Here is a 24,314-nt window from a genome sequence, read left to right as displayed (position 1 = left end):
CTGGGCAGCCTCCTTCAAATGCAGCTCAACTCATCCAGGCTAGCATGCTGTTGCCAGGGTAAAACAACCTTACTAAAAGGTCCAGTGTGTAGGATTTAGGCCAGGCTTTCTCACCGGATAAGTCTGCTAATTTTTTTCCCCGTCCTTTTACTAAAAGAATAAAGACTCCATTTTGTGAAACAACAACTTCACGAGCTAGCAATCATGTTAGCTAGCAATGCGGAAAAGGACCTCTTTTATCATAAAAAATAAAATAAAATCCTTTCTGGGAACATTCTTACATGTTTGCCACATGTTAAGGTACATCTGCCTATGTGGGACTACATGTAAGGGGATACTTTGGCAGAATATGATACTCAAAGTATCTATGATTTCTCAAAGTTAACACAGTAATGCTGTCTTTGAGCAATCTCATTTTGACACGATAAATGCATATTAATATATGTATAAATAAATTCCTAATCCACATTACATTCCAGCTGATGGTTAAGATGCACTGTGCTGTTTAATAACTGCCAAACAAATCAACTAGAAAAAGTAGTGCACTTACATGTTATATATAGTGCACACTGTGTAATTGCTAGTGCGCTTGGATTTTGACAAGAGAATGTCTCAAACTGAAGACCGCAAGCTGCTGAGTTTTGTGAATATATAGATACAAATGAGCGTGTGACCATACATTAAAAAAAAAAAAGGTAAGCTAATCCGAATGTAATGACAATGCTTGACAACGAAATCTGCTGCGTGTTGCTACCTTGCTAGCTAGCTCTGACATAGCCGAGCTAGCTCACAACAAATTTTCCTCATACTGGCTAAAAATTGGTTCTGATTGAAGTACTGATCCAAGGGTGGCGCGGTCAATAGGCCCTAGACCAAATTTCCTTATTCTTATTAGGTAAAGTTAGCTTTTTGACCTGGCACGAGTTTACCTAAATGCAAGGCAGGATAAAAGATAGGAAGATACAGTATTTTAACCAGAATCACTTTCACAAAAAAAAAATTGGTACTCACAGGCGTTGTACGCTTTCTTATGGGACAGAATCTCCACCACATCTTTCTTTTTAAAGTTCTCTGGCGTGAAGGCTGGCTCTGGAGGAGAGACTGATCATTTTAACAAGAATGTAAGGTTGTGTTCTCCCGGCACCAGGGGGGTCAAAATAGAAATTAAATTGTAAAGCCTGTATATGGCAGACTGATGGGTTAATAACACAGTTCTGCCATTCGAGGCCGGATTGTCAAAAAATTTAATTACTGAAATGTTGCCTCACCCCCGGCAGATCTGTGTTATTACTAAACTCTGACATGACAGAAAACAAGAGGGGATTAAGGTGCCTTATGGAGAATGGATTTGAGGTGGAGGTGAGCAGCTCCAAAGCAGGACATGGACAACATCAAGACTGTGAGGGTACAAACAAAACAGATGATTTCAGTAAATAGACACATATATTAACAGACATTACAAATGAGTTCTTTAATTCCACCTAAAAGTGACCAAAAAGAGGCTCTACATAAAGAAACGGTATGCCATTGATGATGATGACATATAATGAGGGATTACTGAAGTTATAGAATAACTTACTGGATCTGCGTTGAGTCCCAAAGTGCAGGTCGAGGTCTAAGTACTTCACCATGTCGCTGAGCTTGTCATAATCTGAATCCTCTCCCAGCTGAAAAAAAAAAGAACGACAAAGACACGCTCTGTACTCTCTGAAATACACCATTTCACGGGCACAGATATCAGACTGGGGTGGTGATTTGGGATCAGAGAGTCCAGCATCTTAATAGCTATGGACCCATGAAATCTGACACAAAGTTTGTTTACAAAAGCAAGATTGTGGCTTTGATGCAGCTGTGACTCATCAGATACACATAGGGAGATTTAGCCAAACAAGGCCTAAGAAACGTGGGAGGAGTTGCGAAAGCTCACAGCCAAAGTGGGAAAATTCGCAGGAGGATTTTTCTGACGGAGCCGCCTTCGTCTATATTCAGCACCTTCCAATGACTAATGCAGGAGGACACAAGATCACCGCTCACCTGACCCCATATTGTTCCCTCCGAGTTCTCCACCTGCTCCCAGCGCAGCCTCTTTACACTCATGTGGTTGGCGTCTGAGGCATGCTGGCCTGGCTTTGGCAGCGGGGGTGGGTCACAGGGTGGAGGCAAGGGTGGAGGTGGAGGTGGTGGAGCCTTGAAAATCAAAGAGAAGTAAGAAATGGTGTTCTTGACCAGCACACACAACAATTCACAACTAATTGCTTTTTTTTGTGTTTTTTTTTTTTTTTTAAAAGAGAACTTTTGCTCTTGTTCGAAAGGTCTCCTTTCTGTCCAATCTCACGGTCTGCCATTTGCTTGCACATACTGTGTGACACCAAGCACCAGAAGATCTGGACGTCAATGTTCCCTCTAAGCTGCGCGCCTGCGCAATCGCGCACTGCTCGCACATTCTCCGCGCACAAGAAAATCTATGCAGCGCATAAAATAAAATTCACCATAAACTTATTAATTAATATCTAATACTAGACCTAATCTAATCTAATTAATTAGACCAATAATGTGTTTTTCTGTACCATTTTTCAATGTAACGCAGTGAGTGACAGGTGTTCAGCCAATGACACGATACGGTTTACTTACGCTATGCAGCCAATCAGAGCATTGATAGTGCTTACATATGTGCCCTGCCCATACGCGCCGTGCAGGTTAGCTAGCTAACATCAGTGCGGCGGAGTTAGGAGTTAAGAGACGCCCCTTATCATGGCGAAACGAACGGGCAGCGCCAGCGACACAAGCCAAAGTAAAAAAGAAATACGATTCTTTTAGGATGGAATGGCTGTCTGAGTATGTGCAAATAGAAGAATAAGGGGTGAAACTGGGTGAGATTTTTTCTTTTTCGAGTGAGAAAGGTCTACTCTGCAAAACATGCAGGCTACATGCAGGCTGCAAGCAGGCTGCAAGCAGGCTGCAAGCATGACTCTCACATATAACATACTGCACATCTCATGAACAACAAGATTTTTGTCTTTTTCATTTTAAGTAGGCCAAATCACTTATATTAAAAGTAAACTAATGGAAATTGCTGCTGTGATTTGATTCTTTTAATTAGCCATGTAACTATGATCCAAGGTTTTGAACAGGTGTGATACTGGTGTGTGGCCACAGCGTGCACATCTGATGTTGCTCACAGTGGTCCTCAGTGTGCTCAGGGAGCTTGTGTGTATGCCCAGACACATGAAAAATTAGAGGGAACATTGCTTGACGTTGTTCGTGTTATTTCTATGTAACGCTTCTGTTGCTAGGCGCTCGTTGCTGTGGCACTGCGGTAAGAAAACCTCTCTGCTGTCATATATTGTAACTGGCCTGTTCTAGTTGATATTTCAGGTACAAAAAAAAAAACTAAATCCACACAAGAAAGATGCAGATGTTACCTGTTGGGACTGCTGTTCTTGTTGTGGGGTTTCAAAGGTCTTGGTGTGAGTTGGGAGGGAGGAGTGAGAGGCTGGAGGCTGGGAGAGCAGCGAGGAGCCTTGGCTCTGACACTGGGCCGGGCTGTGCTCCTGGAGTGATGGCGGCAGCGGACCCTGGTAGCTGTGTTGGTGGTGGAGCTGGTGGTGCCTCTGAAGGACCAGCTGGGTCGGCCTCAGTGGCTGAGGGGAGGGCTGGGGGGAGGGCTGGTGGATGGGCTGGGGCTGGCTGAACTGGCGGGGGAGGTAGCTGGGGCGTGACGCTTGGGAGGTGCGCAAAGTAGCCGGGCCCAGGGTGGCGTGGCCGTGCAGGAGCCTGGTGGAGGTGGGCTGGAAGCGCTGGTGAGTTTTCTCGGCTTCGTCTCTGGTGGGGAGCCCTTTGTGCACAGGTGAGCGGCTCATCAAGAGGGTCCTCGGGGGAGGCGGGGGGGGAGGGATGATGGGATGATGCGGCTGAAAGGGCATCCGGCTGCGAGGGACGTGCTCGGGAGAGAAGCGCACGGGCGGGAGAGGGTCGGTGAACTGGACGGGAGGGGGTATCAGAGCCTGGAAAGGTGGGGGGGGTGGAGGACTCTGGTCGGGGGGTGGTGGGATTGGTTCAGATCCAGAGGAGTACGTGGGAGAGGAGGCCTCGTCGCCACTACTGTGATCCTCGCTGCTGCCGCTGCTGAGCTGCCGGTGTATGAAACCCAGGTCCTGGTCCTCTGGGAAACTCATCTGGAGGGAGGAGAGGTGTCACCTTCACTCTAATGCAAAGCTTAGTTTTAGACAGTTTTTACACTTACTATTATCATCATTCTAAGGATTATTCAGGCTGTCACTATTTGTTGTTTACATTGTTGTATACTTTACAATGGTAAATGTTATATATGAGGAGCAAAATTCTTAAAAAAAACAACGAAAAAAAAAACATACAGAATTGTGCAAAAGTCTTGAGCCACCCCTCATTTCTTTGTATTTTTTCCAGGAAAACAGGAAATAGGTGGAGTGATTTATAGAAACATGTGCAAATGTGATTGGAAATACAGTATATAAGGCGAGAAAAAGCGCTAGTGCAATTTTAATGAGCTTAAAAGTTGATATTTAGTATGACCATCTTCATTTTTCAACGCAGCCTGAACCCTCTTAGACAAGCTTTCTGATCATTTCTTTAAGTAGTCTTCAAGGATAGTTCTGCAGGCTTCTTGGAGCTACAGATTCATTCCTCCAGAGGACCCATTGCCACTTCTTCTTCTCCTGCCCTTCACTTTCCACTCAGTTTCCACTGCACGCTGTGCTGAGATATGCCACGTTTTCAGCTAACAGCTCAGGAGGTAGCTCATGACTTTTGCACAGTACCGCCTTTCTATTTACTTCTGGGACAGAAAAGCTATGAAAGGAAGACAAATGATTTGCGTTTCAAATACATGCAATTAAATATCTGAAGCACTCCACCCCATCTATTCATGAACCACAGCAAATGATTAAAGGTATAGTTCGCCTCTTTTGACATGAAGCTGTATGACATCCCATACTAGCAATATTGTTTCTGAACATTTTCTTATCCCCCGCTGCGTACTGTGAGCCGACTTCCAGCCTCGTTTTGGCGTTGACGAAAGTAGTCCGGCTAGTTGGCTGGGGTCACAAAAATAAAGCGTTTTGCTTCTCAAAACAATATGTGTTCAAAAGAGTAATACATTTGCATCACAAAATCATTGTGCAGGAAAAAGTCAGACCTCATAATCGCTTGGCGCTATTTTCTCTCCCTTCGTATCACTTCGTGCTGCCGCCTGCCGACAGCCGCGCCTGTTACGGTGTTTACTGCTCGGAAGCAGGGGACTGCTCGGTCTGCACTTCGGTCTACACAGCACGCAGCGATACGAAGGGAGAGAAAATAGCGCCAAGTGATTGTGAGGTCTGACTTTTTCCTGGAGAACGATTTTGTGATGCAAATGTATTACTCTTTTGAACGCATATTGTTTTGAGAAGCAAAACGCTTTATTTTTGTGGTCCCAGCCAACTAGCCGGACTACCTTCATAAACGCCAAAACGAGGCTGGAACTCGGCTCACAGCACGCAGTGGGGGGTAAGTCAATGTTCAGAAACGATATTGCTAGTATGGGATGTCATACAGCTTCATGTCAAAAGAGGCGAACTATCCCTTTAACGATGAGAAGCTGTGGATGTGTAAAATGTGCTGCTCTGCACATTTCTGGTATAAACAACAAAACTCCTGACACACAGAAACAGATTCGATTCCTCCCCAAAAGCAGGCAGATATATATTTAGACTCTACTGCATAACTGAGTATCAAGTTTTACTTACAGGCACACCTCTTCTTCTGAAACCATGACAACCACCGTGATATATCTGTGCGTGTGACACAAGCGTTCATTGCAGCGTACATTAGAGCTGCTCTAATGTAAACATGCGACACCACAATGTAACTACTTCTGTTGATGGGGGGCCTGCTTGTTAAAGCAAATTGTTATTATTCCTTTCACTGAACCAACAACTGGAAGAGATGAAGCCTGGATGTATATAGAGAACTGAATACGGCATGCCCTTGTCTAAAAGGTCACTTTCCAAGACCCGATATGTAGTTTAACAGTTTTTTGAGTTCAATGATTTCAGTCCATTTCAAACTGCAAACAATAGAGGTTTTATAAAAATAAACCCCACCCTAACCTTTTATTATGGGTTTATTGAGTCAAGATGCTGAAGTGATGAAATATCTCATGAGCTGAAAGAGGATTATACAGCAGTCAGTTCCCCACCACCACCTTCTAATGAAGACCACTACTGCGTGGATGACTGAAGAAGTATTATTCTGATTAAGGATGCCAGAAATATACATTTAATTCAAAGTTGGTTCAGCGTCAGAATCCTTGAAAGTTACTCAGTCCCACAAATAAGAAATAATGACTTATTAAACGTGTTCTATGTGCTGCTTCCAATATAAGCTAAACAAAGATAATTTGAAAGAAGCCAAAAGGAAAAGCAACGGACCAGCTCTATCTTCTTTGCTTACCTCCTCATAGTCGTTCTCCCCGGGTACAAAGTCATCCACCAGCGTGACCCGGTGGCCCAGCTGCTCGCTCAGGGCGTTCAGGAACTTATCTGTGTCCCGGCTGCGAGGAGGACGGGAGAAGGTGAACAGCTTCCTGCGGCGGGTTAAAGTGTTGGGACCGCTGTCCAAGGGTTGAGGGGAGGCGGGGGGACTCTCCAGGCTGACGTAGGGGTTGGAGTCCACGCTGCTCTGGTGGTGGATCTCATACACCGGAGTGGGGAGGGGCTCCTTCCAGGAGAGGGACAGACCGGATTTACGATTACCTGGAAAAAAAAAGGGGACATCGACTGTGGCTGCTGCTGGTGCTCGTTTTTAGGCTTTTCGCACTGCACACGCCAACTTGCCAACGAGCATCTTTTTATCAGCAGGATTCCACTATTTTTAGAAGAAACTATCTGTGGCATTCATCCTTGTGTTGTCACTGTGAGGACCAGTTTTTTCTGACAGGTAACCTTGGCAACAAATGGATAAATCGCAGGCTTATGTGCACGTAAAAGATTGTCGGATTTGAATGAGTTTTGAGTCAAACACATTCAAAAATCAGCAGTTTTAAAGCCGAGTTCATATCAGACAGCAACTCCCTTTCTTAAGGAGAGTCTTTTGGCTGTTGTCAGATATAACCCTGCTGAACAGCTTGTATTTACAGTGAATCTGGCATGATGTGAACACAGCATTAGTCATCTGCCATCGAGGCCCAAAAATTTGCTGGTTTTTCATCAATTTGCTATCAAAATGTGGAGCCTCGGTGGCTAAAGGCCTAAAACCACTGATGAAAGCATGCGTTTGGAAATGCATCTGCGTGTGTGCGTGCAGCTTGTGTCTGAGCGTGTGTGTCGGCCCCAGAGTACCTGTGAGAGGGGGCAGTGTGAGGGGGGAGAGAGAGCGGCCGTAGGCCTCAGTCTGTCCCGGCACCTCTGGCTCTGCGGGGGAGCCACTCCGCAGCGGAGACACGCTCTTTCCTGCGTACATGTTCTCCAGCTCCGTGTACACACCTGTTATCTATGGGTGGAGGCATGATCAGCTGGTTAGCAAACAATTGCTGCGTTGCGTCTCCTTTGAAGGTCTGCCGCTTTTCAAGTCTCCAAATTTAATGATCACACATAATATCAGCTGCGTATTGCATGATATAAGCAAGCAGACCTTCAAATCATGTGATACCTGAGTTCAGAGATAACATAAGTGGCATTGATAATGCCAGTGGCTGAGGAGCTAGGCGCTGAAAAGCTGCAGTTATACCTACATGACTGAGGTCAGGGGACTCGGGGAAGGAGGTTCCATCTCCTGACTGCCTCTCCTCCGGGCTCCCACATTCATCGATATGAATTCCTAAAGCACAATACAGCATGAATAGAGACACGTGGACGTAAGCCTCCTCCAACCGTCCACCTCCGGCCACGAGGAGAGGCGATGAAGCAGAGCAGAACAGCATGGGAGGAGCAAAAAGGCGAAAGCTTGGCTCTTGGAACAGGAGTTAGCAATGGTAATGGGAAACAGGGGTAACCATAAATGTAATAGTCGGGGCCCTGAAATTGCTTGGAATCGAAATAAACTCTGCAAAGGTGCTGTCAAAACTGAGAACTCTGGGAGCTTGTTAAAAGCAGAGGCAACTGATATATGGAGTTAATGCATGAAGTGGTGATGCACTAAGAGATCTTGCTTTGCACACATCTTTCTCTGCAACAGTCTGCAGCTATTGTTCACAGGCTCGCCTGGGAGCTGGCCAGTGCAAGTATTACAGATCTCTAGGCAGCTAAACTGCAGCAGCAGTAGGTTAGATGCAGAGCTCAATGGAAAATCAGTAAAAGGAGTGTTTCTCATTCCCCGTCTGTGTCTACTTTCTGTCCAAAGAAAAGAAATAAAAATATCTATACAGTAAATAGCATACAGTAGATTTATTTAGCCAAGCTGTGAAAAAAAACAACCCCTTCTTTAAAATAATAAGCCGAAACAGACTAAAACTTTCCGTGTATTTCCGAACAAAACTTGGCTTAAAACCAATCGTCCTCCACCTGATTGGAGGGATTTTGCCTGCAGGACAACAGAACCTTTTAGTCATTAGTGACGTCTCACTGGGGCTCTCTTTACGTGCAGCGTACCCATTCCCAAGTGAGTCCCGATGATGCAATCATCCGAGCTCCTTTCCCGGACGCTGCTGCGGTACGACGACCCCGTCACACGCACGGAGCTGCTCCGCCGGTGGTGCTCCGTGCCTCCGTTAGGATCCAACACCGCTGCAAAGCACACGCACACAGAGTAGGCATCACTTGATTTATCATCACGGTGCATGCTAATCATGCAGAAAGGAAAATCTTTCAGTAAAAGCACAATAAGAGATTAGTTTCTAATTATCAGAACACCTCTTAAGACAGAAATCCATCTTAATTAAACAGTAAGATACATGATGTTTTTTTTTTTTTTTTTTTTTTAAATCTATGGCAAAACTAACAGTATGCATGGTTTTTTTGAGAGTGTTCTCGAATGCAGATAATCCCCACATATTGTGCGCTGTGGCTCACCGCTGCTCTTAAAACCGAGGAAGCGCGACAGTTTGCTCTGGCAGCGCTCCTGTTCGTCATAGGTCAGGAGCTGGTAAATGAACTGCCAGATCAGCTGTTTGGCCGGCGTGTCCAGCACTGGAAACACGTCAACTATCAGGGTGTCCACGTTTCTGCAAACACAAACACAACAACCCCACACATAGTGTTTACATAACCGTTCCCCCGTTTGCTCTCGGGGGATTGGTTGCCATCCAGTGAAAGGATTTGATTCAGATTGGCATTCTTTGCATCTGTAGTGGCCTTTTTAGCGACAAATGAGCTGTGGGCTACAAATAGATTATAAAAAGGTGGGAGGATAATGCCAGTTATGGTTGGATTTATGCCTTTGGCTGTAGTGCATATGTTGCATGCTTGTACAAGAGTATTCAACCGGTATTTTGTGCTTTTGATTTTGCTGCATCACATCCACAGCTAATTCCCCATCCATCTCAGAATCTATCTGCACATCTGTCCCTTCGCTCCCCTCCACATTGTCTGTCTCTTTCACCCACATTGAAACATTCTTAGCAACATCATATATGGAATCTGGTGAAAACACAGTTTCCCAGGCAACTGTTTTTTGGGGTTTATCCAGTTATCTCACCACAAAGACAGTGAGACGTGCTGAAAACCTCAGGCTGCATTCATGTCTACTTTATTTTGCTGCTGTTTGGAGCTTCATGTCATAGATAATTGATTCTGAGGATAGATCTGAATAGATCTAGAAATTGTACTGGAGCGGTTTTACAGTGTTTTCTGCAAGAAACCTCAGTGCTGAAATGCACTGTTCTGAGAAGCCAACAGCTCAAAGTCTAGCTTTCCAACATCCCAGATTAAATGAATAGGTCCTCCATAAGCTCCATCTTTCAGCTGTCCATCTACATGTCTCATGCATGCCTCCACCCCTGCCCTTACTGTTGATAGAAAACTTATAGAAAACAGAAAACTACAGTGCTTCTACGTTTGTCCCTACATCTGCTCACCTGTGCTGGAAGAATGTCTCCAAGGACTTGCAGACAGCGTATCTCTCCTGAATCGTGAGCAGGTGCTCCAGCTGCTGGCTGAAGGTCCGCCCGTGGACTTTGATGCTCGGCGGAAGAATCTCCGCCACCCACTGCAGAGAACTGAGGGCCGGAGACCTGCTCAGCAGATACAGAGAAAGACCATCGTTGTTGTTTTTTTCCCATTCATATCTAAGTGATGCCTCCCCTGCGATCTTAATTCAAAAAGGAAAAATGCGCGATATGGGATTCTGATGTGAGTTTGTGCCGACTCACCTAGAGCGTGGCAATGTGGTGGGGGCCAGGTTTGGCGTTTGCTCCGGGTCGGTTTGGTCGGAGGAGAAGTCTGACGGGCCGTCCTCCACCACCAGAGTGGGCATCGCCCCACTGCCCTGCAGCATGGACACCACCTTCTCATGGGAACAGTTCCTACAACAAGGTGGGAAACAAAACAGTGGAGTTGATATGTTGCGAGAGGACCAACAGTTGTGCTGGCTCTCTGCTCCCTAAAGAACTGAACTGCTGTTAACTTGGACTCGTTCAATCTGTGTTATTCCCGCAGGTAACAAGTTAAAGTGACGGCTATGAAAAAGGTCTATATAAGTCGTACAAAAAAGACGGAATTGTGTAACATTGTTTGGATTCTGATATCTCCCCCACCCCCCTTGTGTAATTCAACTATTCTGAGTTTTAAAGCGACCATTTTCTCTAATAATATAAAAACGACATGAAAAAAATAGTTTAGGTACATTTGTGCTGAGCACTGCAAGGCCAGTTTCCATCTATATCGAAAATATTCAATCGTCCACATTTTTTACAAATGCTCTACACAATGTGTTTCACTCGCACATCTCCCACATAGTGTTTTTTCCTTCTCTGGTGAACAGCACCCACTGTTTCCCTTATCACCTGTTACTGCTGCAGCACCATGTTATCAGAGGGAGCAGCGAAATTATACGGCGCCAATCAAATCAGCACATCAAGCAGCCGTGAGAACACCTCTGCAATTCTCCCCTCACATAACTATCAGGAGGAGTGATGCGCTTTCTTCACACTGCGTTGGAAATACTTGCATTTATATTAGCTGACGGATACATAAGAGTTCACATAGGCACAAATCGGTTTCATCCTGGCTTGATTTCTTATGCGCACGCCCACACTCGCTCACAGAAATGGCAGCAGATCACAAAGTTGTAACGTCCACAAAAGAACTATTATGACTCCTACAAGAAAAAAGTTCACTTTATGTAAAGGCTGAGATCATGTGCATCTTCCCGTGCATACCGGACCTGCACGGACACGTGTCAGGGTGAGTTAAGCTTTGTTTCATGCTGCACGTTTGCTGCCAGCATGCAAGATTTGGGTTTACAACTAATAAACTATGCGGTCACTGTATATGTGGATCTGAAAAGTGAAGCCAGTGCTGAAGTGCCTGAAACCTTGGTCTTGGGCTGCTGAGTGAAGGCAGCTGCTCATTCTTCGTTTGAGGTGAGCCAACTGAGCCACTAAGCAGATAAGGGCTATCATGGGCATCTGATTTTTACTTCATGATAACCAACTGCATTCACAAAAAAGCTGTTATTGCAATATCGATCAAAAGCATATAGAAATATATATTAGGGCTGGGCAACGATTAAAATTTTTAATCTAATTAATCACATGATTTCCCTGATTAATCGCATTTGTACGCAAAATCCAAAAATGAATTCAAAAGTAGTGTCTAGCTTTTAGCATTTAGTTTTATTTTAAATGTGCTGCCATATGAATGAAAGTGACATAACATTTGTTGTGCAAACACACTTTTGACATCAGCATTTTTTTGTAGTTTTTATTTAGAAGCCTCGCACCACTGTCTGTTTCCTTTGAAAGATTTGCTGCTATCAGTTGTGTGTTTTGCCTTTAAGTGATATTTTAGACTGGAACTACTACGGTGAGAAGACAATTCAACTTGGCAGTGTTTACAGATGACTTTGGTTCTGTCGACTGCGCCGTCTGGAAGAACTTTAAAATGAAAATGGCCGAGTAAAAGTTCCGTACCCTTCTCCATGTTTGGTGGATCCGCCAATTACTTTCTTTTCCGGTTCCGCAGCAGACAGCAACAGACTTTTTCAAAATAAAAGCCTGTGAGCAACAGACTTTTACAATAATAAAATAAATAATAAAACAGGGGTGGTTTGTGGCGTAGTGGGTTGAGCAGGCGCCCCATGTACAAGAGGCTATAGTCCTCGCTGCAGCTGGCCCCGGTCCGAGTCCCGCATCAGACAGCCCTGTGCTGCGTGTCGTTCCCCCCTCTCTGCCCCTGCTTCCTGTCTCTCTTAATTTTCCTATCCATTAAAAGGCACAAAAACCCCCAAAATGTTTTTTTTTTAATAAAAACAAAACAAAACAAGAAAAAACAACTTTTTTTTAAAAATGCGTTAATGCGTGATAAAATATTTATCGGCGTTAAATAATTAATGCGTTAACGCGATAATAACGAGTTAACTTGCCCAGCCCTGATATATATACATATACACACACATTAATATTTTGTTGTTTAGTTCCTCTTTTTTTTGGCAAAAGGGTAAGGAAAAATCCATCTGCATTCAATCATGTTATATCTTATCAGCATTATTGTGTGTGTATTATCAACACAATATCACTATTTCATTCTTCCGGTTTAACAATTTTTGTCAATACTTGTAGTTCACACAGTTAGGGAGAAGCACAATGCAGCATCTTTAAAGTTGGTCTCCTGTCATGCTCGAAGAAATGAATAATATTATTAACTTGTACTGACACCGACTGGCACAGCGCACAAACTATTTCTCCAGTTGAAAACTGAAAAACTGTATGTTTGTGGTGTCATTTTTGGCACAGTGAAGGCTGTTTTTCGTACTGAGTCATTATAAAATGGCAGCAGATGGCTTCTGCCGGGGACAAACAGGCCCTGGTGTCTAAATATACTGCAAAGTTCAAGAGCTTGGACAGTGAAGCACGGGCAAAATACTATGGTTTACTACTACTCCTGCTAATATAATTGCTTTCCATTAAAGACCGACCTCATGTCCAGTCCATTGAGGAAAAGGATGCGGTCACCTGGTTTCAGTCCACATTCTTCGGCAGGACTGTCTGCGAGGGAAACAAAGATGGCAGAATGTCAAACATCAATCACAGACTGTTAGCTGTAGAGGTTGTGCCAGGTTCCATTTTCAATGTGCACAGAGCAGATGGGCAGATGGGAGAGATGGTGACTAATGTGATGCTGTCAGTCTCTGCATGACATCAAACAAAGACCATCAACAAACGAGATGAGCACCGTGCGAAATCGCATTACGTAAGGAAACAGTGCTGTCAAAACAACCCCTGGTGGAATCTGTTCTGGTAGAGACTGCGCTATACCCATCGCCTCCTCATCTGTCAACTCACTGCTGAATCTGCCTCACACTGAATTGACATCTGTTCTCGCCCAAAGTTTAGCTATTCTTATTTTGGCTTTTGGACTGTATATCGCAGAGTTTTATTGTCTCTTGGTAATCAGTAAAGGATTGGTGCTCAGATCACGATGAGAGACATGCTTTCCACCCCCGCTATCTCCATTTCAACCTCCATAAGGCCCACTGAGTCAGCCCGTTCAAGCCGCTTCAGCACATGTTGGTGGGGGTTGATGGTGGGCGAGCACAGTGCCGTCATCGTTGCATACACACACATATACACACACACACACACACACACACACACACACACACACACACACACACACAGATGAACCTCCCTCCTCATCAAGGAATCTGTAAAATTCCTTCATTGGTAGGTCCACTTCACATTTTAGCAAGAACAGTTAAATAAAGAGCAAGAGAAAAACAATCAAAAATATTCAACAGATCACTTTCAAATGGCAGCTCGTCATATTTTACACAAGTGTAAAAACATGTGGGCCAACTGCAGACACAATAACTTTAATGATTCAAAACTGATCTGAAGGAGTCCCCTTATATAACAGGCGGCACAAGCGGTCTAAAATAAGAGTAAGGAGATATTCAATACCTTGCAGTAACAGAGAAAGAGTGTCGTGTATTGAGAAATGTGGATCTTTCCCTTCCGTCTTTACATTAAAGCATTAAAGACTCCTTATTATGTGTCAACAGCCACACACAACAAAGAAAGAAAATGTAGTGAGTCTTACAACTAAAGTCTCTGAGAAATCTTTAGGAAATAGAGTTATTCAGAGTGCTTCAGCCCGATTTGATTTTACAGCTCCTCAGCCGTAACACACCATCAAACATCTATGAATAGAAGTTCAAGTAAAATCTCTGAATGCATCTGCGCGGCATTGACCCACTGCTGTGAGTGCCTGTTACTGTACCGCACAGCCTGTTCCGAGTGTTTTTCCTCTTAACATTTAATCGGTGAGTCAGACAAATCCACTTCCTGGTACACTCGCAGTCTCGCAAGCGCACAAACACCTCCTGGTCACCTTCAACCCCCTCCGGCTGGCACCACAACAGACTCACCCACTTGATATGCATCTACCCCCTCCTTGCCAGCCAACACAAAACAGCAACCTCTGCGCAATCAGAGGAGGCGTCTATGAGGACTGTGCTGTACGTTGTTTTTTTAATAATAGAAGCAGTACCTGGGATAACGGAGTCGATGCAGACGGGGGCGTGACCTCGCAGCGTGAAGCCGAAGCTCTTCTTTCCCCGGTAGACACGAATGACCCTGAGGAAAAGACGCAGGCAGGAAACCAGATCAAAACCTCAATATCAGACCAACAGACGCTTATTTAACCGAGGCCTGACTTACTTTATGGATGGCTGCGTAACAGCAGTGAATTGAAACTTGCCGATATCTTTTTTGTGTGCTACGCATATTCACATGATTTGTGACCGCAGAACCCATTTGACACGGCATCATCTTAAAGTGACCCAAGACTTTAAGTCTTTCAACCTTCAAAGACCTCACTTTTTAAAAAACTTTATCTCTGCAAGTGGCTACAAACTGCCCAACATTTATCTTTGAAAGAGTTTATGTGCGACACATTTCTACTAAGCCCTTAAAGCAGCCCCTTCTTTTATATGTATTTTTCTTTTATAACTGTAAAATGCTGCTTCTGTGTGACTCGTGGTTCTTTTTAGCATGAATTAATCTGTCGATCATCCGTCGAGGGCAACGTGGGAATCTGAACTGTCCTGCGGCCACACCGGCGCCCTTAAACATGTCGTAAAAACCAACAGTGCAAAGAAAAAAGAAGAAACTGGAATTAGAGCATGTTTAGAATTTTAAATCAAACCCCCCCCAGTAATCTGTTAATTGCTTTAGTTCCACACTGACGCTTCAAAGGCTTTCACTGAATGATCGGGCAGCCCAGCAGTCTCTGGGGTGAGCGCTCACTCTCTGTTGTTTACAAGCCCGTTCGTGCCTCTTCTTTGTTTTGATTCGTCACTTCCTGCACACTAAAAAGGGAGTCCAAACAAGTAGGAACGTGATGTTCTATTTACCGACATCAAACTTTTTTCACAACATTAACCACCGAGGGCTTCATTTCCTTTTGTGTTCGAATATGAATCTGGACATATTCAACACAGGAAACATCCTTGAAATCTCCCAACTGGTGGTGCTCCTTTCACATTTTCCGCCGGCAGATAAATACAAGGTGGAACATCCCCTTACATCAGTGATGAGTGTTGAGCTGAATGTCCACAGCGTGTTGCCATGGAAATGACTCAAGGCAACACTGCCTCGATATATAAACATGAAGGCAAGAAGGATAAAAAAAAGAAGATTAAGTAGGGAGATAAAAGAGAAAAATCTATTCTCTGATAGCTGCAGTTACAGGCTGTTATGTAAGGTGAGCTAAATGCAGAGAGGCGCACTGGGCGTTTTTATTATGTGAGCGGGTGTGAGGAGGCTTTCGGGCTGTGCACAGAAACAGCCTCGAGCACACTTGATAAACTAAGTGTTTGTGACTGTCAGGTCTCTCCCGGTTCCCATCAGTCTGCACCAGCTGCATTTCACATGTTCATATGATCTCAATCGAAGTCATGGAACGCACGCCCGAAAACGAATCAATTAGTCACTTTCAAATGAAATCCACTTGATCATTTGATGATATTACACTGGAATATCAACAAACTGGAAGACTGTACTCAAGCTCCAACTCTTTGTTAATCATTTTGTGGCATGACGCCTACACATCTGTGGGGTAGATTCATTCATGAAATGTTTGCTACATCACACAACTGTACCTCTTTATCTTTCTCCTTTTTTTTCTCCCCTCTATCAAATCTATCTGTTTCTGTCGCTCTGTCTCTATCCCTCTTTCTATCTCTTTCTTTATCTGTGCATCCTTCCAGAAGCTGCAGAGACACAACAGCATTGCACAACAGTCTTGGGATTTATTTAGTGAGGGGGAAGGCACTTGCAGCACAAATTAACAGAGTCAGCTTGCCTCCTACTGCTGTGAGCCCGGCCCTTACGACAGTCAGCCAAAGGTTTTTTTTTTCCATTCTCTAACACAAGAAGACATACGATATATTGGGATTTAGTTAGTTAGCTTATGTGGGAGATCACAGCCACTCTTGTAATCCTTCACTAAGTCGGTTGTGGTGTTGTTAGTTCTTGTTAGTTAAAAACAAGAAATGCACCCAAGCACATTCTGTCTTATGTTGTCGAGTGAAAACACTTGCAACTTTTATTTGTAATGGAACTGAGGAGGGCTGGAGTTTTAGGATGGAAGAAGCAACAAAACACAGGGAATAAGACAAAAAGAGTGAATACCGATTTGCCCGCAGAACAAAAACTAACTTCTTGGCAGTTTTTATAATGTGTCGAGACTAACTTGTTGGCAGCCTGAATTCCCAGTAAACAACAGTTTAAATAGAGCCAAATGGATTCATAAAGCATCACATCAAAGCCAAACTTCGGTGGCTCACCTCTGATTTGGTCCGATGGGGGGATGTGCAGGTATCCCAGACACAGACTTCCTTAACCCCCTGTCTTTCTCCGTCTCACCTTTCCCCCCGGGTTCTCCTCCATCCCTCGGCACCGAGCTTGCCCGTTTGGATCCATGGCGCCGCTCAGAATGATCCTCGCTCCGACTGCGCCGGATTCTGCCCTGCGGCTCACTGATGCTCTTGCTGCGGCAGAGCCGGTTGATCACGTTCTGGGAGACGGCGTCGTCGAAGCGCTGCCGGTGCTTCTTAGGGATGAAGATTCTGGCAAACATGGTGGCATGTGTCAGAGATAAATCAGGTAAAATTTGCGGTTAGCTCGCGGGGGCGGGTGGGGGTATTTGGAAATAGAAAGAAGTAATAAAGAGGATGGATCTACATCACCGATCCACCTCAATCCATTTTGAAAACATTCAGTTTACTATAAAAATTCTCTGGTAAAAAAAAAAAAAAAGAATGAAAAAACAGCCGACGTGAGCAGAGATCAATCAAACACTTGTGAAACAGTTCTCACTATCCAAGTCAGCACTGATTTAACTCAACAGGCTTCCCCTTCCATGTCTCAGATTCAAAGAAAAGAAGAAAAAAAAGGTCTTCCACCCTTGAAGTAAGTGTTCTCCCCAGTGAGAAGAAAAGAAGCTGGATTTCAAGCTCGAAAGAAAAGATCTCGTGTCTGGGGAGAAAGATGCTGAGAAATTGGTGGCGTCATTCGGTGCTTGGTAGAGTCCGACTGCTGCAGCGTGAGGTACCAGAGCCAGTATACAGCAGGAAAAAAAAAGGTGTGGGAGTGAGAAGGCATGGGATTTCTCCTCCGCTATCTCTCTCTCTCTCCATCTACAGCATTCGATTCTCTTTCTCTCCCACACTTCCGTCCACGGCTCACCTCGGTGTCACCGTCAGTGTGAGCACAGAACAGGAAGCTCTCTTCATCCAGTTCACCCATATTGACAAAGAATCCGAAAGTGTTACACTTTTAGTGGGTTTTGGCTTTACAAGCTGATGGGCAAAGCAAACTGAAGCATGTCAAAATCAACTTTTTTTAATCCAAGCAATTTTATCTTGCCATAGCAAATGCTTATAATGTCATTTTCACAAAGAACAAGCATAAGAAAGCACTAACACTACACAGAAAACTTATTGCATTACGTGTTATTTCAACACCCTATTCAAAGCACACTCTGGATATAGCATCGTGCCCATAAAGTTAAGAATATGTCCCTTATATAAGTCAACATGCAGAAAGCTACTGGATCCTACAAATGCGCATCCCAACTGAATAAACCATAAAGAATGTCAAATATCAAAAAGCTACAGACATTATCCGGTTAGCTTAGCTTCAATCAACCAGCTGGCACCTCTAAAGCTCACCAACACATTAGTTCACAGAAAAGGTTGAAGCAGAGTAATTATTTACAACCGCACATCCATCTAATGAAGAAGCAGAGCGTTGGCTACAGGGTCATTCTGAAAGGTAATGATGTGCTGACACCAAGATTATGACAGCATCACCAAAACATTTTTTCAGGGTTTTTCTTTCATCCTGTTCAGGGTCGTGACAGATAGGAGCAACCCCAATTACCTTACATAACAAGAACCAGCCAACTCCACAGAGACCCCCATCAAAATATGGAGAAGGAACCTTCTTGCTGTGAGGCGACAGTGTGCCCACCATCCAATTAACTAAAAAACAAGAACAGGTACACAACTTTTTTTTTCCTCTACGCAGTGCCACAGAATACACTTTAGCTTGTAGTAAAGCCATACAGGCAATTGAGAGCTGTATACTAACCCTAAACTTAACGGCCGCTGACAGAACTCGACCCCAGGCTGAGCGAATGGCTGCTGGCCCCTGGCTGACTTCTTGTAGCTTGCACTAGCTTCTCCTTTTATGGCATGAGATGTGAGCAGAGAGAGATTAGCGTATTCATTGATATGAATTGGGGGGGGCAACATTTTCTCCAGGGTGTAAAAAGGGGTCAATTGTCAAACGCAGCACGCTTTATGCATTGTTTACAACTTGACCACAGTGCACGCCTGCAGGTTACTAGAGTGACGTGCACAGGGCACAAAGCTAACATGTAAGCTAACATTCAGATGATGACATTTTACGTTTATATGGAAAGCCACAGACGCACGTTAGCATTTTGTCTGAAGTCACCTGACACAATATAATTCTGAAACTCTGAAATTGAGAAACTTAAGTGTAATAAACTAGTTAGATAGCTACTTACATTCATCTACAGCTAATTGTAACACAGCTAGCACTCTGGCGCGAATTTCTTTCGTGCACGCGCCGACTTGGACGGGAGTCAATGACAGGCAGAGGCAGAGTGGTGTAGCTCTGGTTAAGGTCAGGTGTACGGTATTCACAAGGGGTGCATTCCACTTCTGCAACTGTGCTTGCTGGTTGGTTGTAGAACAGGCATAAAAGCAGATATTTCTCTATGTGGAATGCAGCCCTCATTTAAACATGCACCTGTCATATTATATGCTCTGGTGATAGGTGGAATGGTATCGTCCGCTTTTACTACCCCCCCAAATTAAAAACTTCAAAATGTATGAATCTGAAGGAACACAGGTGTGTTTTTAGGGAGAATAATAACTTATTTTTCCAATGAGGTGAAAAAAGGGAAGATACACATAAATGGAAAAAATGGAAACTGAAAAAAATAATAATAATACATTCAAGTAGTAAAAAAACTGCTCCCAACAGGCATACAAGTCACTGGTCAAAAAAATAACTCCTTCAGAGTTACCTTTATTATTTGTTCTAAGGCATGCCTAAATTCACTGTAAGTTCACGATAGGCACCATAAATGATGCAGCCACTCTAATCCAAACACTGCTCATGTCACATGTGTTAACACTGTGTCTTTTTAAGGAGAATTCACGCTGATCTGTGTGAATGAAAACAAAAGAAAATTCATAAATGACACCTCAAATGAGCCAGAAGTTAATAATTGGATCTGATGACGATCCAACTGAGAGTTGAGCCCGAGCACAGACCTACACAAACAAGCATTTCCATCCCCACCTCCACCAGTCTGCTGTCCTCTGACGAGTTGATTTGCAGCTGATCAGATGAATCAGCCATTAGCGTACACGCTGCGGGGTTTGATGAAACAAAGCACCAGTCGAGGATCAACAGCAACAGCCGCCACTGTACGTCCACAAGAAGCTAATTAAGCTACATCAACAGCTTTGCTGCTAAATTAAGCAATTAGGACACACTCACTGCAAAAAGAGAGAGCAGCAACTCCACAGTAAATGTGACTTTTAGCCATTATTCATTATTTCATCAGCCACAGTCATTTTAAGGACCTTAATAAAAGCTAGTGAGATGAAAGTGGTTCACTTTCAATCCTGTTCTGTTCTTCTAGTATGGCAAGTTCTAAAGTCTTATTTTGTGTAAAGAACTCACAGTTTCCACCTCTAGCTCTTTTATTGGATAAAAAAAAGCCGTCACAGATAGCACTCAAGCACATGGGCTTATAACAGCAGTCTAATAGTTTTAGGATTTGGGTTATAACACTGCAACGAGTCAAACAGAACATTGTTTTGTTGAAAGCAATGAATCTGGTAGCACTGCCAATGAAAGCATGTTTACAATGCCTCATAAGCACGTTCCAAAGACACTAATACGCATTTCTAAGGCTTGATAAATCTCTCCGGAAATGTTTAGTATCTTGCATGAGTACATATAATACGGTTCACAGATATGAGACACTGTTGTCCATTCGGCATACAGGTGTAAAGCATTTTGATTGATAAAGTTATAAAATGGTCTGCTCTTATGGGAGAAAAGCAGTGATGAACGGCAAATAAAGAATACAGCGTTTTAGATTCTCCTCATAGACAGTTATCTGCAGTCAAAACAAACTGAGAAGTGCCTGTTATGGAGGCAAGTAAACAGTTCCACGGAGCCAAAACGTGTGTGACTGCTATATATGTGCGGTGAACGGACACAGTATTATTCTGTACTTGCTAAATGGTGGCCCCCTGGTGGCAAAATTTAAAAATACACACACACACACACACATATGCTTATGTCTTCTTTGCAGGAGCTCTCCAATCAGCACCACAGCAACGCTTATAAAAAAAAGGCCTATCAGTTTTCACACGGTCAACTCACTTAAATATCAACTATCAAGGTCAGCTTTGATGTGGAGCACACCTCCGACGAATCGGGTTTTTCCCTGATTTTGGTTTGAGGTCTCTCCTGCTTCAACACTGACCTTTCTTCTTTTTTTTTTTTCTTTCACCATCAGCAGTCGGTGGGGTTGGCTGCAGTCAGATCTCCTCTCTGCACCCATTTGTAACCAAACCCAGATCAGAGCGCAACTTATTTCCCCAACGTGTGGCCTCTTCTCTGGTGCAGCTGCAGCTCAAGATGGGGGTGCCTATCTACCGGTGTTCCAGTTAGTCATCTCTCAAAATGTCATAACATACGGAAAAAAAAACACACCCAACTGTCTGCATTACTAAAGACAAGTCAGCATTTTCCTATTTTTTATTTTTTGCCATGACTTGTTTTATAGGAGCTGTCATTTTTAAAAGCCATCTTCTTTTTTTGGGAACAAACGCCTCCAGTTAAAGATATAGGCCGAATATTATTAGCCTGCTGTCACTGACTCTGCAGTGCAGGTTTTGATGGCTTTTGAGGTGCACATGTGTGCAGCCTGAGACAGCGTTGCCTGAGCGCAGTCTGCTGGCTACAATAGGCAGACTCTGAGGGTATAAATAAATGTTCTCTGGTGCTGTAAGTGTTGCAACCCACACAGTTCCCTCTCTGTTTGCTATCTGTGCCTCCCTGCTGTTTGGCATTTATTCATGTCAGAACACTAACATGCCCCTGTCTCGCACGCAGATATGGCACCTGTCCGTGTGAGGTGTGTGTGTGGTTGCCTTCGGTTACAGCAGATGCACATCCACTAACAAACGCGCAGACATCTGTTGAAACAGCCGCCTCATCACAAAAAAAGTTTTCGGCGTCAACTCTTGGAAGCTAATTGAGTGCTCCGATTTGACCTCATTTGTAAAGAACAGAGATCTATAATTGTCTGACGGAGGTTTGTGGAGGAGGAAGCAAGCTGGGAGGAAGGGACAGATTTCTCAAAAGGGAGGAATGACAAGCAAAAAAAAACTGCAGAGAGCAGACCTAATTTCATTTCAAGTGTTCGTTTGTGGCTCGAACGCGAGAGAGGAAGTTTGCAGCATTTAGGATAGTAATAATGATGGGTGTGTCTGAGAAAGTGTTTCAGTCCGTCGCTCACTATCTGCGGGTTTCTCACAGGGCTGGGGCGCAGATTTCAGGATAAAGCCACTGGCATTAAAATTCATATCGTTGCAAATTTGTTTTGAGCATTGCAGGGTAAACAGTCAAATATACCGACCCCACTGTTCTGGCATGCCCACATTACTTAACTAAGGTTAGGAAGACATAACCAAACTGCAACGTATAAAAGTGAAGTAAAAATTGATTTGGTTACACTATTCAACACAGTGTGTATTTTCACTCTTCCAGATTTGTTTATAACATCAATGTAGTGACAGTGGTGCAAAGCCGGCCTTAATCCGGGCTAATCAGAACTAAGTCGGATTGTTCGATGATGACAGTATGCGTTTGTTTCAAACTGCCAATGAGCTCCCAAAGCAGCAAGATGGTACAAAGCTTCCAAGTTGACACTGAAATAAAAAACCTTTGCTCTCATAGGAAGACAAAGACTTAGAGTCTTCCACAGTTAACCACAAGAGTATGCGATTCGTTGATTCTCGATAAGCCTATGCTACGATAGCGGCATGGAAAAGACAATTACATCTTCGATCAGCCCATGTAGCTTTCTGGACCCGAAATGTTTCATGTTCACCATCCAGTTTGCTTAGTTTGTTCAACATCAAACTGAGCTGTGAAACGATTTGAAGGATGATTCATAGCACGGAGCAAACTTTGCTCGGGTAAAAAAAAATAAAAAATTTGGCCTGGCGGCTCTGCATGAGGAACAGAAACACTTTTAAAGAGAAATGTTTGGATTTCGGCTCAAGAATATATTGAGATCACTTTAAAAAAACAAAAATTAAAAAAAGATGACCCCTGCAAGTCGTTTCCATAGCATGAAAAGAAGTGTCTTTCTTTCCAAGATCCACCATTTTCACGCCGGACAGATCATACTCTCATGCAGCACAAGACACATACAGACACCAGTATAACACTTCTTCCTCGGTTGCTATGGGAATAAGCTGAAGAAGAAGAAAAAAGACTAAATGAAAGGCGGGGGGTTATCAACGTTTGTGACCTCGACGGCAGCTCTGGGAGGCAACATTTGCATCCACAAATGGTTGGGAAAGTTGGGATTTCAAAGCAGGGTTGGTGTTGCCACGTGCCCTTCTTTCAGTGTTGGAGTCATGCGACAAAAAACAGATTTCTGATTCAAGTCCAAACACGGTCACCAGACTGCTGTTGGAAGCTTGGTGCTCGGTTCAAAACACAAGTAGATCATTTGTCAGTTGTCTGTGACAACGTCAAACATTTGTTAATCATCTCTTACTAATCTTCATTTGTGCCGACTGTATAAAAAAAAAAAAAAACAATAGATGAATAACACCATCTAACGCCACCGACCCCTGCGGTCAAGATTGAACACCACCATTAGCAAGAATACAGAAAAAAGAAAAAAAGAGCTTTGTGAAGAGCATGCAGCGAAGATTAAAAAGGAAATGGCAACAGTAGTGTTGTGGCTGAAAAAAAACACCTGGAACCGGGTTTAGCTCGCATTTCCTCCCCATAAATGATCTACATTGCGCTTATTTACATCGTGGTTTTTTTGTTTTTGTTTTTTTTTTTATTCCAGGTTCTACAAAGCAATTTCTATCTATTATCACATAATCCCACACCAGTGAGTATGTCGGGGGCAATTTTGGGTTCTAGGCCAACACCTTAAGTTGCACTTTTAAAGGCACCAACAGTTCACGTGTTCTTCATTTGCCCACGTTCCACTGCTTCAACAAGCTCCATGAGATGCGCCCGGATGTTTTTGGGAAACCCTGCAAACACACAGTAAAGTGCAGTGACGACAGCTTTTGTCAAGATATAGTAGACAAACGGGGTGTAAAGTGGTTGGGATTACTTGTTTGAGTTGCCAATGACTGATCTGGCAGTTCATTTCAACATTGCTGGATGAGTGTGTCCACACTGGAACAAATCTCCAAGACTACGTTAAAACATGTTAATAGTGCAGCCACAGGGGCACTCTGTATATTACAAGCAGACAGAGTTTAAGAGGAAAAAAATCATTAGAGTCTGAAAGTCAGTGTGATGCTCAAAAGCATGCGAGCACACG

At 43.7% G+C, this 24,314-nt stretch overlaps 1 protein-coding gene across 5 annotated transcripts in view; it reads right to left on the bottom strand.

Moving 5' to 3' along the window:
• grid2ipb (glutamate receptor, ionotropic, delta 2 (Grid2) interacting protein, b) overlaps window positions 1-24,314 on the bottom strand; it is a 39,321-nt gene that overhangs the window by 6,871 nt on the left and 8,136 nt on the right. The window contains exons 5-19 of one of the 5 annotated variants that reach the window (XM_075457284.1): window positions 16,960-17,241; window positions 14,661-14,746; window positions 13,087-13,156; window positions 10,322-10,474; window positions 10,028-10,183; window positions 9,024-9,175; window positions 8,604-8,738; window positions 7,748-7,833; window positions 7,356-7,506; window positions 6,469-6,770; window positions 5,763-5,807; window positions 3,423-4,175; window positions 2,035-2,187; window positions 1,580-1,667; window positions 1,012-1,101 (exon numbers count right to left, since the gene is read on the bottom strand). In XM_075457284.1, the coding sequence (XP_075313399.1) occupies window positions 1,012-1,101; window positions 1,580-1,667; window positions 2,035-2,187; window positions 3,423-4,175; window positions 5,763-5,807; window positions 6,469-6,770; window positions 7,356-7,506; window positions 7,748-7,833; window positions 8,604-8,738; window positions 9,024-9,175; window positions 10,028-10,183; window positions 10,322-10,474; window positions 13,087-13,156; window positions 14,661-14,746; window positions 16,960-17,241 (2,702 nt within the window). The remainder of the gene's footprint in view (window positions 1-1,011; window positions 1,102-1,579; window positions 1,668-2,034; window positions 2,188-3,422; window positions 4,176-5,762; window positions 5,808-6,468; window positions 6,771-7,355; window positions 7,507-7,747; window positions 7,834-8,603; window positions 8,739-9,023; window positions 9,176-10,027; window positions 10,184-10,321; window positions 10,475-13,086; window positions 13,157-14,660; window positions 14,747-16,959; window positions 17,242-24,314) is intronic. The other 4 variants (XM_075457285.1, XM_075457287.1, XM_075457286.1 and 1 more) reach the window with 4 other exon arrangements.

Source organism: Odontesthes bonariensis, chromosome 23, assembly GCF_027942865.1.
Source record: "Odontesthes bonariensis isolate fOdoBon6 chromosome 23, fOdoBon6.hap1, whole genome shotgun sequence".
NCBI lineage: Eukaryota > Metazoa > Chordata > Actinopteri > Atheriniformes > Atherinopsidae > Odontesthes > Odontesthes bonariensis.
This window is presented reverse-complemented; position numbering and strand designations above follow the sequence as displayed.